The sequence below is a fragment of the Thermobia domestica genome, chromosome 9 (assembly GCF_964235325.1).
Source record: "Thermobia domestica chromosome 9, izTheDome1.hap1.1, whole genome shotgun sequence".
NCBI lineage: Eukaryota > Metazoa > Arthropoda > Insecta > Zygentoma > Lepismatidae > Thermobia > Thermobia domestica.
Window position 1 is genome coordinate 73,793,097 of NC_137462.1, and position 16,031 is coordinate 73,809,127.

The window sequence follows — 16,031 nt, forward strand, 5'->3', positions numbered from 1 at the left end:
ATTTTCTATGATAGTAGGATAGTAAATAGTACAAACTAAACATTCCCCCTTTTTTTAACTGCATATTTTAAAACCATACATAGTATATGTTTGAAAATTACTTTACCTTAGGGATGACATAGCCTCTGAAAGTAACATTTTCCTTAGCGAGCAATGGGGCATGAGGAATACACATCGGCACAACAGAACTATGACGTAAAATCTCTTGTACTGTGGCCACGGTGAACGGCAAACTGTAAAATAATAATAATAATGTTAGGTTGTTAAACATAGCATCCATACATGATACAACAGATGATATTTGATAATATTAGATGATCAATGCGTATTGGGTATTCCGTTTGTGTGCGCGTTCTTTGAGATCAAAAATCACGAATACTTAAAGTAAAAATACGTGTCGAAAAGATTTCCAGTTTTGACTCAATTTTCTCATATAAAATTTGTTGTTCAGTTATAACAAAAACATGGATCAATTATGACGAAAACACTTTTGCAGATTTATTTTCAGAAACTTTTCTAGTAATATGGTAGAAAACCATGCGTAATTAATTCTTAAAAAAAAAAAAAAAAAAAAAAAAAAAAAACTAAAGCAATAAACAAGAAACTGAGACATAATTTATCAATGAACAATCCAGAGGTTGGTGAGTTTACGTGTAACGCTGAAATGGACAGTAGTTTATTGTCGTATAAATTTGCAAACCATTTCATCAAAATCATCGAACTTATCTAAATTTATTCATTATATTTCATCGATTGGCTTACAGCAATTATTATTTTTTGATTCATACTTCTTACAAGAAGTTTTTGCTGTTCGTTCTAATTTCATCACCTTATTATAAACCACTTTGTTACTTCAAGAAATTTGATTCTATCATTTGGAAAATTCTACATATGGTAATTAAGATATCAGCAAAGGCGCACTCCCGAGGTTGAAGGGGCCACCAGGTGTGGACCCAACAAAACTTCCTAATTCAACATACATTTGTACACTTTCTCAATAAAACTACTTGTTTATCAGGGAAATGATTGATGTAGCATAAAAATTTGATCTTACACTATCTGTACTTTTTTTCTTATAAAAACAACCTAGTTCTATAATTTTTTTCTGTATGGAAGTATTTTACAATTACTTCCATTCTTTACGGGTGAAGTAATACCTGTTCAACACTACATAGATGTAGTGGTTTGTAATATTGCACCCACCCCAAAATTCGGACCCCTCCTAACACAAATTTCTGGGTGCGCGCCTAAACATCAGATATAGTTTCATATTTCTGCTAGTCAAAACCTGGACACTATTGGGAGTTATTTTTTAAAACTCTTTTCATTGATAGCATAACCAACACGAGCCATTTTTATTTCACTTCTTTTGGATGATGTATCAATAATGATGGTTAGACAAGTAACACACATCTTAGATGCAAATGAGCTGAGCACCGTGAGGTGGTGCATTCGAATCATATTCAAGTGTAATGAATCAAGATTACATTTGTAGCTGTTAATTTAAAAATATGCTATACCAAAAATAATATTTCGAAATACTTCAGTGGCGATAAAGTTTCAAAAGAGGAGTGAAAAGATAGTCATGACTGAAAGCATGGAACAAAATGTAAATTGGCGGGACATCGGAATGAGAGCCTTCAAACCGGTACTGTTCCAGTCAAAACAGGATGTATGGTAATTCTAGATTATATATTTATAACAATATCTGCTTACATTTTTATAGTTGTACTTATTTTGATACAGGGCGAATTAAAATAATGGGCTCGATTTATTCTCTGAAATATAATAAACATAAGTTATTGTGAGACATGGGCTAAGAAAGATACATAAATTATCGAAGTTTTCTTCAAACTTATCATAAGTGTTCAACGTGAGCAGCTAGCGAAACACGACACGCATCAAGCCGGTAGTTTATCTCCTGCAAACCTGTTGTAGCATGTTGCAGTCAACAGCAATTGCTGTGATGCGAGCATGCAGGTCATCCAATATTGTTGAAAGGGGGACGCGGCAGAAGTCCTAAATGGCAGAAGTCCTAAAAGGCACAAGACCTAAACGACATGAGACCTAAAATGCACAAGTTCTAAAAATTATTTCGCGGCACAAGTCCTAAAAGGCAGAAGTCCTAAAAGGCAGAAGTCGTAAACGGCAGAAGTCCTAAAAATCGTTTCGCGGCACAAGCCCTAAAAAGGCACAAGTCCTAAACGGCAAAAGTCCTAAAATTTAGATCTATAGTATTCGCGCCGACTCGTGAAGCTTGACCTAGATCTACCGATGTCACCACCCAATAGAACGTGACCATCGTTCCATTCGTCAACCCCCACCCATCAGATTTTGTCAGTGTCTTCTCTCGTGCTACAACACCGTGTGCGTGGGTTTTCTCGGGGTTCTCCCGTTTCCTCCCACTTTCTTCATTCCACCATTTCATTCATTATTCATAATCACCGTCTCCTTTAGCCTAACCGGCATAATCGTGGGACGTAAAACTCAAAGATTTCATTTCATTTCATTTCTCTCGTGCTACACGGAAAACATCTCCCGAGAGCACAGTGTTGTCGGATTGGCGCCAAGTTCCGTTTTGTTAATTTTTTTTTTTTTTCGTTGTTACTAATCGTGTTAGTTACCATTTTAGATAATTGTTACACTGGTTAGTGTTGTGGGGTGTTATTATTGGTAATTTTTAAATGCATTTTCACATATTCATTTACTATGTCTTCAAAGTTTGGCAACATTGTTTTTAAATTTCAGCTGTTGGACGTTTCCCCAAGTGTGCGCTAGGGAAGCGGCTCCAAGAATTGTACCGAAGTTTTCCGATGCATCGGAGCTCAAACAAAATATTTCTATGATTGGTTTAGAGCCCAAGCTTCACGACTGGGCGCGAGTACTATAGTGCCTATATTTTTAGGACTTCTGCTGTTTAGGACTTCTGGATGTCACTCCAGGGTACGTCCGTAAATATGATCCTTTACAAAACCCCATAAGAAGAAGTCACATGGAGTCAAGTAATATATACAGTAACCATCGACTTGTTTACATGATAATCAAGCACACAGAAAGATCTTTTTTCTCAAGTCAACGCCATTTTCCTTAACTGTTTGCTGCTCACACTTCGCGGTAGGAAGTGGGAAAATGTTGAAAGTTAACCTTTCGAAGTCAGAGGTAAAAGTGAGGGGAAACGCGGGGGCACATCTTTACCCCACTTCCAAAAGGTATCTATAGCGTGTGGCGTCCCTCCACTTAAAAAATAAAATGGCCAAAGTTAGGCACGTGGAACAGCGTGATGTCACGCGTTTCCCCTACCTTTTCAGATCCACTTTTACCCTTGTTCGAAGTGCATGTCTCATAATAACATTGTTTATTAGATTTCACAATAAATTTCTGAAATAGTTTCTATCATTTTGACTTGCTCGTCTCAATTCTTTGTTGTTGTTGTTGTTATTTTAAGGAAAACAATAATGTTAATAACTTGCTTTGGTTTATCGCCGACAGATGGCAGTCTATCCCTGCCCACAACAGCATCCAATTCTTTGCGAATCTTCCTCTGGACTTGTGGATGAAGAACCATAAATAGTAGTGCAAAGTTAAAGGCATTTCCAAAAGTTCCTGCTGCCCCAAGGAATAAGTCAGTGCAAACTGAGATTAACTGTTGATCTGTGGGGGAAAAAAATAAGAGACAATCATAACAAAAAGGATCTGTATTTTTTTTTAAAAAAAAAAAGGGAAAATAAAAGCATTTAATATTTATACTATAGTGTTGTATTTTGTTTTTACTACTGAACTTGTAATGAATTTACCTATACCGCTTATAAAGGATTTCTTCCATATGAAGTAAATGTAAAATTTTAGAGGTCTTTCTTTATTTGAAATGAAATCAACGTCTTACTCCTAAATTTGAAAATCGTGTTCAAGATAATTATAAAAAGAGAAAACACAATACTGTATATTGTATAGCCTAGATTACAGAAGAACTTACGCCGTACATTTAAAAATAATATTGAAACCTTACCGAAGAAAATATTTATTTCCAATGTCGGATTTTTGACTATGAAAATAGGCAAACTGACTAGCGCCACAGAACTCGGAGGGACCGAAGAAAATAATCTTGAACATGAAACATTTTATGTTTTGTTTAGTTTGGATGAATTGTTTGGTCGAATAAATGTTAGTCAAAAATTAACATCATGAAATGAAGAAAGAATTGAAATAAATAAGTTGCGAAACTTGATTACATGAGTCTATCATGTACCGCCAATGATTGCAGATATAAAAGTCTTTCTCTTCTTCGGCACAGTCAGTGTGTACCTATACAACAAAAGATATGCACTGAAACCATTCCACCGCTGCTCTCTTACGAATGGGACCACTCAGAAAACATGCATGCTGCATCATCATACACTTAACTTTCATTGGATGATGAGTTATTGTCTGTTGTAGCAAACGGTAGCTTCTTCTTTGGACTTGAGGTACCTTTTCATATGATGCTCATTTTTTTTTCCTCCAGAAAACATCATGCGACATTTCACTGCACTTTATGATTGAATATATCATACCAAATGCAATGATATTCAATGTACCATATTCGGTTTTACAGACCAGCAATTGCAGGTATGTCGGTTTATAGTACATCCAAACTTTATATTTTATACATGTTTTTCGCCAAAGAATCGTAACTGAGAAGCAAAAACTCCAAATTGATTTCAGTATTTCAAACTTTAAACTATTCGTGATATGGTGAAGTCACTAATTTACCTCCCGTTAGTTACACAAAACTACTCTTTTCGTGAAAATAGATCAACAAAAACTTTCGGAAAAGCAAGCACAAACAAGCTCCTCATAGAGCTATAACGAATACTAACGTGTTTCTTCAGCCACACCAACTCTATCTACTGCGTACAGTAGACGCCGTTCATAATACACTCCGGCATGGTTCAGCACCTAATAGCCTACAAAGAATGGTACGTCGGTTTACCGTACCTACAGTGTGTCAGTTTTGATAGTTTTTCTCTATATATTCTTTATAATCTGTGCTCTTAATATTCAGCATATTCTAACAATAAGGAAAAATATTGCTTATTACTTACGCATATAAGATGTATCTTTATCTTTTTGTCGTTCCATCTGCAAAAGATACGTTGCTATAAGGTCTCCCTGTCTAACACTTTTGGCCTGGTGATTCAAAATGGAATCCTATAACAATAAAGTAGGATATCGAATAAATAATGACGTTGAAGATGAGAATTTTCAAAATATAGTACCAAAAGAACAACAACAGGAAATAATAATATTACTACCTCGCAGTAACGTGGCAGATTTGTTGCATAGAAAGAAACAAAGATAGTTATGTTAACAGGTGCGCCGTTATTACGGTGTCGAGTGATTACGTGTAAAAACGAAAAGTGTATTTTAGAGATTAAAATAAACATTAATAAACTTAATAACTATAGTACTAATCAAAGTTTTGCCTGTATCTTCCAATTTACACACACGCCACACAGTTCTACAGATATCTCAAGATAGGGTGCGAATTCAGGGTGAGATTATTTCCACCACTTAATAGTTTGGGACTAAAAGTCACTCCAGTAATAAGTTGCTTAGAGAGAATAAAGGAACATTATTGTTAAAAGTTTGAAAATTACGGGAATTACAGAAATTCTAATATAATTCTGTCTTCATCTCTACAACTGTGCAATTAGGCCATAACGTCAGTGAACTCCCTATATCGAAGCATTCTTGTGGGGAATATTTTTCTATACTCCTTCTTCTCCCCCATTCCCCTCCGTCTTCACTTCTACTGTGATGTTTCTGCACCCTAGTCCAAGGTGGGAATTTGAAAATGTTTCGAAGGGAATATACATGCACACTATCATAATAAATATTTAACGAAAAGTATTGTTTTCATAGAACATACCAAAATTTAAAACAGTAATTCTATCATTATACACCATACTTACAACGATAAAGTTATCGAATTCTTGTCGAATATCCTGAGCCGCTGAGTACACTGTTTGTTTCTGGAAAAATTTCAAAATTAATGGAAAATTACACACAATGCCACCAGAGGCGTCCACAGCAGCTTGAAGCACTCGAGCCATTTCTATACATTTCATCATCTTTTCGTCTGTATGCTCAAACCTTTGTCCACTCACCAACCTCCAGATCACATTAACATTTGCAGTGCCCAGTATCTCTTGAGCAACCACTGAATTCTTGTAGCTGGGTCCCAGAGAGCTTCTTATACTATTTAACATCATGTTTACTTCTTCATGAACTGCGCCCTCTATATTTGGCGTTCCGAATCCAAGGTCTCGAAGGACTTGCATTGTGAAACGTCTTTGTTCGCGCCAAAACTCTCCTTGAGTATTGAACAGCCCTGAAAGAAATAAGCAAAGAGTCAATGAAGAAAATGAAATAAACAGAGTTATGATGGAAATAAACGAAACAACCAGCTTCTATTGATAACAGTTTTTACTAAATAGATGGATGACCACTATTTGAAGTAGATAACCTCTCTCTCGTCATGACCAATTTTATCTGAAATAGAATTATATTATCTTAAGATCAATGGCATGAAAATTTCGTGTATCTTGATTAAGCCTTTCATCTAAATAACGACAACAGATTTTTGGCAGTACCCCTTTGAAAGGACTAGCTCACTACAAACATACGTTCTACTAGTTTAGATATTCGTGGTGTTGTATACAGAAGTAACACAGTAGGCATATATATATATAATGTAGCGAGAGAGAGAGAGAGAGAGGGTCCCGGGAAATAAGGACGAATTTGAATTTTGCACCATTTTGTCATATGACGGTTGGCAGCCGTGGTTTTACCATGTTTGTTATCCTCTTTCCTTCCGATTAGTGGCCTGTGTGGTGAGCATTGTTGGTTGGTGTTTATTTCGGCATGGAGCGTTTGACAACAAAGCAACTGATTAAAAGTTGTCCAAGTGATTAAAAGTTATCCAAGTGATTAAAAGTTATCACAAAAACAAGGAAAGTCCCACAGCAACCGTTCGAGATTTGCGTGTGACACTTGAACGCAAAGTTGCTCCTACTGAATCATCAGTTCGGAAGTTGATCCTGAAGTTTGAGACCACGGGGTCAGTGTCAAATGTTAAGCAAACTGGAAGACCGCGTTCTGTTCGAACAGAAGAAAACATTGCTGTCGTGCATGACAGTGTGACCGTAAGCCCCATGAAATCAGTTCGCCGACGAGCTCAACAATTGAATTTATCACGAAGTTCACTGCATGAAATCCTGTCGAAAGATCTGAGAATGCATGCATACAAGATTCAACTTACACAAGAGTTGAAACCTACAGATCATGGAAAGAGACATCGATTTGCTCAATGGGTATTGGCTAGACAAGCGGAGAACGAGAACTTCACGACAAGAATAATTTTCTCAGATGAGGCACACTTCCATCTCAGTGGGTACGTCAATAAGCAGAACTGCAGAATTTGGAGTACAGAAAATCCGCAAATGACTGTGGGAGAACAGATGCATCCTCAACGCACGACTGTGTGGTGTGGATTCTGGGCAGGAGGAGTGATTGACCCGTACTTTTTTGAAGACGATGAGGGAGCTGGCGTCACTGTGAACGGCGACCGTTACAGACACATGCTTTCAGATTGTTTTTTTTTTTTTTCAGTTTTGGATGAAATGGAAATTGAAAATGACGATTTTTGGTTTCAGCAAGATGGTGCGACCTGTCACACATCCCGTGAAACAATTGGTCTGCTGAATGAAAAATTTTCCTTTAAAAAATTATTTCTTTACGAGGAAATCAGGAATGGCTTGCCAGGTCATGCAATCTTACCCCTTATGACTTTTTTGTGGGGATTTGTGAAATCTAAAGTGTATGTGAACAAACCACAGACAATACAACAACTGAAGGATGAAATTAAGAGAGGTTATTAACGTCATCACACCAGATGTTTGTGAACGCGTCATCGCAAATTTCAATTAACGCATTGCTTATTGCCGTGCAGCCTTGGGTGGTCATATACCGGATGCAATTTTTGATACATAAATGTGAGAAAATTATCTAATGTGTATGTATACGTAAATGGGAGAAGTTACTCAATGTGTTTATAAAAAAGAATTTTCAATATATTTTATATTAGTTTTATAGTACTTTAATATTCGTCCCTATTTTCCGGATACCCTATATATATTCCGGACATCCCTATTTTCCGGACACACAATTATATAATGCCCATAATTGTGTATATGATGTTTGACTGACTGTAGTATTTGTAATTCTGGATAAAACGTTTCGATATGGCAAAACCGTGTAGCCTGAGAGTTGGGATAACGGTCACTGGACTTAAATGGAGCACCACCAACTATGCCGTATCAGTGCAAGAGTGACTGAACGAAACATTCCCGAACCGGTGGATCGGTCGACATGAGTCTGTGAAGATGCCAGCTCGTTCTCCCGAATTGCGAACCATCCGATTTTTTCTTATGGTGTGTTTTAAAGGACAAAGTGTATCAATAACACATACGCAATTTGGCCGAACTATGGGAAGCTATCACAGAAGAGTTCCACAGGATACCAGTACGAGTCTGTCAAGCTTCTTGTGACAACGTTAGTTTTCGTCTCCAGGCATGTACCGATTTGGATTGTGCATTGATGAATCATGCAATGGAGAATGAAGATTAAAATTCTTGTAAGGGAAGGTATAAAAGTAATGTGTTTATGTTCAATTTGATGTTCAAGTTATGTTGCTAGATGATGGCTATATTATAGATAGATATAATGATAGACCAGTGGCGGCGATTGGACGTTAAAAGTGGGAGGGCAAGACATGATATGGATTTTCGACAAAAGGTTGTATAACTAATAGGATACTATATTTTCCAGTTAAAATATCGTTTATCGTATTTTATATTTTATTAAGTAAATTGACAAGAGCAATGCAAGTAGGTACTAGCCCTGTGTACTCTTAAAAAACAGAAGTGTAAGAATAGATATTAATTGATTTCAATTGCAATTCAAACGCAATTCTTGTAGTTATCTTAACTCCACGGGAAAACAAATAACCAATACGTACTCACATAATAGCAAATATTATATGGCATAATTTTTTCTGTGAACCAGTAATACATAGAAAAACTTTACATTTCCAAATGGAACTATATATATTAAGGGGTCACTTCAAAAAAAGTGGGGGGCAACTGCCCCCTCTTGCCCCCCCCCCTAATCGCCGCCCATGTGATAGACAAATTAAATTTTAAGAAAAGGCGGCAACCCCAGTTTCATAAGTTGTTTAAAAGTGGAAGCCTTAAAAGTTCTTTCCATGTCGAATATCTTATAGTTTGTTACTTTAACATAATTTTCACCTGAAAACAACATGATCCGAAAAGTTGTTATAAATACACCAGATTTATTGCGACTTCAAGTTCAAAGTAGTTGAGTTAACAGTTTTTCTCTTGAACTCTTGCCTCAACGGATGGAGCAGGTGGTTGTAAACTTTATTGAGACTGTTACACACAAACATATTTTTGGTGCTCTGTCATACTTCAACGTATCAACATTCAAATCAATCGATGATTACAAGGATCTGAATTTTTTGTATAGCTTTGAGGTATTAAAAGAAAAACTGTTTAAATCTCTTCAATAACCATTTTTCTGGATTCAACTTATAATTTAACTTGTGTTTACCATATTGCGAAACCTTCGATTCTGGTGTTTTTCATACAGATAGTTGCGTATATCCATAGCGAATCGAAAAATATTCATAATACAATTTCATAAAAAAGTTGATTCATATCTTTTCTGCAATCGTCAATCAAAAAACAAAATAACAATGATGGCTAATACACAAGTACGTATATAACATTGTCGACGAATCCTCTCCTGAACCAACACAGAGAATCCGGACATCAATTAATACGTTCAGGACATCGCTTATCCAGATTTGCTTCAAACTGGAATTCCTGACTGTATTTACGGTGAGCTACGGTATTCAATATTACAACACAAGGCGTTTCAAAAAAGGCAGGTTTAGATAACGTAAGCAACTTGCTTAGAAATGTATAGCCACATAACAACGTAACTACATATACAGGGGCGATCATAAACTAAGGTCAATGAGGTTACTAATCTACTACATTGGATTCAACACCAACCATTATTCAGCTCGGCATACTACGGCTCGAACTTGAAATATTATCTATATGTAGAATCCAGTTTTAGCACCAGTCGCCGACTCTATACATATATATATATATATATATATATATATATATATATATATATATATAGGGTGCGGCACGTAAAACCGGCCCGTCGTAATATTCTGGTATATTGTGTTTTTGGCAACACTTAAATAATCTACCTTCCTACCAAGAGATGGCGTGTCGAGGTCGGGTCGACTTACGTGACCTGCAGCAGTCACGTGCAGCCGCAGCCAGTGAAGTGAAACTTGTCGAAACCAGTTGAGAAAAAGGCCTCGTGGTGGTAAGCCGGGTGAGTGTCAGTGTGTGATAATGCCGTATTCGATACCCGAGCGTGTTGCAATTGTTGAAGGGTTCATTCTCACTGGATCTTTTGTGAAAACAAAGAATTTGTTTCGGGAGAAATTTCCAGGACGTTCTGTGCCAGCAAAAAGCACCATTCAGGAAGTGATTGAAAAATGGCGGCGTACAGGATCGGTTCAAAATGCTCCCAGGAACAGACGACCATTTGTCTGCACACCTGTTCTTTGAGACGACAGTGAACAGTGACGTGTATATGGGAATCCTGGAGGAGTTTTATACACACTTGACCGAAGAGGAGCGTCAGTTATGTTACTTTCAGCAGGACGGTGCAACATGCCACACATCAGCTGCATCATTGTCCCTTGTGCATGAGATGTTTACACCAAAGAGGACAATCAGCAAAGGCTTGTGGCCTCCTCGGTCATCAGACTTGTCCACGTGTGACTTTTACTTATGGGGACTGTTAAAGGGAAGAGTATACGAAACAAATCCACACACAGTTGAAGAACTCAAGACCAGGATCCAGGATGTCACCAATAGCATTACAACACAAGAACTGACAAGGGTATATATGAATCTCCTCAATCGTGCTCACATGTGTGTTGAAGTGGGCGGAGGACACTTTCAGCACCTGCTGGGAAGGTGAGTAGTCATATTCAGTACATTACATTTCATTTATGTGTTGTAGTTAATCATATTCAATACATTACATTTCATTTTACGTGTTCACTTTACGGGCCGGTTTTACGTGCCGCACCCTGTATATATCTTTCAACCATCCAGTACATGTCAGAGATAAGTATATATACTTCTACACTACTTCATAAATCTATTAACCAAATAATAACAGCTTCAACGTCGAGACTTAACTTCATTATGGCAGTTTATAAAATTACTTGAAAGGTTAAACGCCTGTACATAACCATACCAGAAAGATAGAGAGGATTATATTATAAGGTGAGGTGAGGAAAAAAGGTTGAGGGCACCCGAAGCTGATTCACTCAAACATATTGGTAAAACTATTGATTTCACAATAGAATTGCTATTAATAGAAATGAACAGAATCTTTGTTCATCAAACTATTTTGATTTGAAGGACATTTTCTTAATTACAATTTTATTGTTGTTAACAAACTAGATTCATTTATATCTTACTTCTTCTAATCAACAATAGCATACCTATTTATCTTTCTTTTCTAATATGTTGAATCCTAATTGTCACATAGTTAATTTATCAACAATAGTGAGGAAAGAACATAATTAGATTATACTATATTACAATACTCAAATACATAAAGATATGGATTGAGTATAGCCCGCTCCCCCCGGTGATTTTTAACGAATCATAGTGATTCTAACGATTCATATGAGTTCATAATGAATCGGAATCGCATGTTGTAAAGATTTAAGACGTAAATCTTGTGGTAAGGAAGCTTTAGTAGTAGTAGTAGTAGTAGTAGTAGTAGTAGTAGTAGTAGTAGTAGTAGTAGTAGTAGTAGTAGTAGTAGTAGTAGTAGTAGTAGTAGTAGTAGTAGTGACTCTTCTAGTTCCGGTGACAAACAACTGGGGGGAGCAGGCTATACACAAGCCAAGATTATTTTTACATGTGAGTTTTATGCACTGTTATTGTCTTGCACACCAGTCTCTTACCTATATAGCCATATACTGTGTAATATACAAACAGTTCTACAGTAATTAACTATTACTATGTTACTTATTAGGGCAACCCAAAAGCATAAAAAGCATAACAGCAATTTACACATATGGTTGGTACTTTGAACATGGTTGTGGTTGCCTAAGGGTCTAGAAGAAACTAATTTTAAAAGTATAATAAAGCATAATTTTAGAAAATAAAACACAATTTAAAATATATAGCAAAATTCTTGGAAAATGCAAATTTAACATATTGTATTAATGTTTTTTAAAACCAATATTTACAATGCAAAATCATTGAGAACATAACAATGCAACGATGTAAAGCTTACTTTTATTTCTGTAAACTTTTCGGTGTAATACTTTTATGTGGAGAAAAGAAAAAAAGGAAAACAAGAAAACTTACCTCTAAGGCGCACACAAGTAATAGAAAACTGACTCGAGTAAAGCATATCTCTTTACAGTGTATTAAGTAGAAAGTTCATTAAATATAAAAGAAATTCTTGCAGAAAATATTAATAAATAGATCAAGATATTTAGAATATTTAATGTATAGTAAATATTATACATTATACACAATTAATGTAAAACAATGAAGCATAATTTGAAAAAAAAAAAAGTATAATGTAGGTTGCTCTACTTATTATGTATTTATAACCTATAACATTTCAACACGACTGCAATTTTAAATAAGTGTGAAAATATATAGAAGCAGTTTTTAGTTTCCCTGTAAAACAGTTATTTATATAATTTTGCTGAATGAGTAAAACTAATTTGAAAAGATGTTCATTCGTCCTCATAAGGTTTTATTTCGTTTAACGGCTGCTTTAAAAGTAGGGTTCCTTCAAAAATGTATTGATAATTTGTAAATGAACTGTTTGAGTTTTCGTCCCACGCTTATGCCGGCTATGCCAAAGGTGAAAGTGATGATGAGAAATGAATAAAATAGTCGAGTGAAGAAAGTGGAAGGAAACGGGAGAACTCCGAGGAAACCCACGTACCCGGTGTTTGCCCACCACAAAGTTCATTTGGCGCGCGCTAGGATCGAACTATAATAAGCCATATGTATTCTTAGCTAACTTCATCATAAAATGTCATCTGAAAAAGAAAAACACAATAATTAAGTTTTGTTGTGATTTTTAGTCTACAGGGCATAATCATGGGACTTTAAACTAAAAAAATCGTTGCATTTTCACCTTCAGGGTTCTTCATTGGTTTTTCCCATAAGACGAAAAAAGAATCCTTGGAGAATACAAATTAGCCGAAACTTCACGAAATTTACGAGATAAGATGAAGACACCTTATTTTCGTCTCATGGACAACGTAATTGTTAAAATAATCTGTTTGTTGTGTAGCTGGGGAAGAGACGATTAACTATGTCGGTCTAGGTGTCCCCCACAGGGGACATAAAATTAGACAACATTATTATTTTTTTTTAACAACTTTAAAATTATACTGGCAACATTGAAAACTGTTTACAGGGGATGATCATAGATGGATCGTCCCTTGTAAACAGTTTTCAATGTTGCCAATCTGATTTTAAAGTTGTAAAGAAATAATAATGTCGTCTAATTTTATGTCCCCTGTGGGGGACGCCGGGACCGATATGGTTAACATAACACAGCTTTTATTACTTTTCTTGAAACATTTACAGTTAAGAATGACTTTTTTGGGTCTTGTGTACATAATCTATTATTTTGAATCCAGTTAAGGATTTAATTTGCTATTATAAAAAAATAATAGACTCTTTAAATCCATAGTATTATTATTATTATTATTATTATTATTATTATTATTATTATTATTATTATTATTATTATTATTATTATTATTATTATTATTATTATTATTGTTGTTATTATTATTATAGTAACACTTACCACAAATTATTCCACCATCCAAATTCTTCTGGAAGTCTGTTATTGGCCGTCCAGTGAGTTCATCAGCTTTGAATGCTTCCCTAATTGCATCAAGTCCTGAAATGACAACGACGGGGACCTGTCCCATGTAGAACCCTGTAATTTCTCCATACTTCGATACTAGCTTTTGAATTGCTTGATGTGGAAGAGGGCCCAGTGTTGCCACTTCCAAGATGTTACCGATGATTGGCCACTTTGGAGGTCCTGAAGAACACAAATACGGGTACATATAACATTAAAAGTCTTGGAGTCTTCTACGTATATGAAAAGTTTTATTTTCCATTGTAGTGGCATAAATTTACTAACATATTATCTTCATATATACTCAAGTAATTCGACACTTACGAAAAAGGAAAGACACGTTGAAGTTTGTTCAACAAACAAGCAATTGCTAAAACCTCTGGTGCCTTTCGAGTAGTACTACGAACTATAGATCATGTTTAATGTAGGGACTTTCATTTCAATTCTTGCCTCTTTGTTATTATTAATTATTAATACTTTTACAAAAAGTCAATGTACTGGGTTTGTTATTTACTTCTTTAACTTGCATACAAAGGGATAAATATTACTTTTTCCATCTACGACGGGACGGCCGGGACACGCTTCTAAAACGGGGCTGTCTCTGTGAAAACGGGACGTATGGTCGCCCTACACTTAAATTAATGCAACTGTCTCGACGGAAGCGTCATGTGTACATTGAGTTTATAATTTATTGTATTAATAATAGAAACGTGCATAGGGAAATCGATTATTAATATAAGTATATTGCCGTTGACATTCAACGAGACTGTATCACTTCTTTTGTCAGAAAAATTATAATGGCTATATTAATACTTCAAGCGTCATGTGTATATGTTTTCTGCACACTTAGTCTATTATTGGGGGTCATATGCGTATATGTTATCCAGATTTTACGTATTATTCAATAGATCAGTAAACGCTCAGAGTAAAGCATCTGATTTTGGTATTTGGCACTTAAAGTGTTCAATTAAAAGCTCTTTAATTCGTACTAACTCCATCCATTCATTCTCCCTCTTAACTATCATAACATAGATGGATTCATACTAAATTGTCTGCAGTAGGTGCAAAGTGTATGTATACGCTTATTGTAAAAGCTACATTGGTTGAGAACAGCAACAGCTGCCTAATTACTGCGAAATTAAAATACCGCTAATTTTTCAGTAATTATGTGATATCTTCAAATAGATAAAAGATAAATCGAATGTGGAACAAGAGAGCGCTAGACAATATTATTTCACATGAGATACCGTTATCACGAGTCACCTAGTAGCTTTCCGTTTGCAGCCATTTAGAAACGCGAAAATAAATGCCGATTTTCTAAATGGCTGGAAATCGAAAGCAGATAAGTGAGTCGTGATAACGGTATGTCATGTAAAATAATATTGTCTAGCGAGCTCTTGTTCCACGTTTAGATTATCTTTTATCTATTTGAAGATATCACATAATTACTGTAAAATTAACCGTATTTTAAATTCGCCGTCATGGGACCTCTATATTTCAACATAATAGTCTTATCTAAGGAACTTTCTTACCTTCTAAGATTTGGACCTCTTTTTGAGTGATTTCCGTAACAGGGACACAAGAACACATCAGTTCTAAATTCCTCAACTTAAATCTTATTATTATTTCCGATCTTATATAATAATTACGAGTCCTGATTGGAATCCTATGTGAAGTTCAATGTGGAAGTCATATTCAGTAGCATCATTCAAAAGGGCTGTTTATTCCTGCTGTATATGTTGCTTCCGGAGCAGGAGGAAATGTATGTAGAGGTAAAGCCTATGCACTACACTTAGCACTACTCGGTTCAAAACATTTGTATTTCTTTATAACAGAGAAGAAAGGTCTGAGCAACATTGAAGGACACTCGACGTGTGCTACAAACTTCAAATAAGTTTATCTATTGTACAGTGAAGATTTTAACTCAATACATTTCAGTAAACATTGTTTCC

General features: G+C 35.6%; 2 protein-coding genes across 3 annotated transcripts in view; one reads left to right on the forward strand and one right to left on the reverse strand.

Annotated features, from left to right (window-relative positions):
* LOC145694748 (peptidoglycan recognition protein-like) overlaps positions 1-3,747 on the forward strand; it is a 30,985-nt gene extending 27,238 nt beyond the window's left edge. The window contains exon 5 of the mRNA XM_081771360.1: positions 3,490-3,747. The gene's annotated coding sequence lies outside the window, so the exon portion shown is untranslated. The remainder of the gene's footprint in view (positions 1-3,489) is intronic.
* Positions 1-16,031, reverse strand: part of LOC145694747 (methyl farnesoate epoxidase-like) — a 61,465-nt gene that overhangs the window by 10,586 nt on the left and 34,848 nt on the right. For both annotated transcript variants that reach the window (XM_081771358.1, XM_081771359.1), the window contains exons 3-7: positions 14,020-14,262; positions 5,952-6,370; positions 5,082-5,187; positions 3,471-3,651; positions 107-233 (exon numbers count right to left, since the gene is read on the reverse strand). In XM_081771358.1, coding sequence (XP_081627484.1) covers positions 107-233; positions 3,471-3,651; positions 5,082-5,187; positions 5,952-6,370; positions 14,020-14,262 — 1,076 coding nt within the window. The remainder of the gene's footprint in view (positions 1-106; positions 234-3,470; positions 3,652-5,081; positions 5,188-5,951; positions 6,371-14,019; positions 14,263-16,031) is intronic.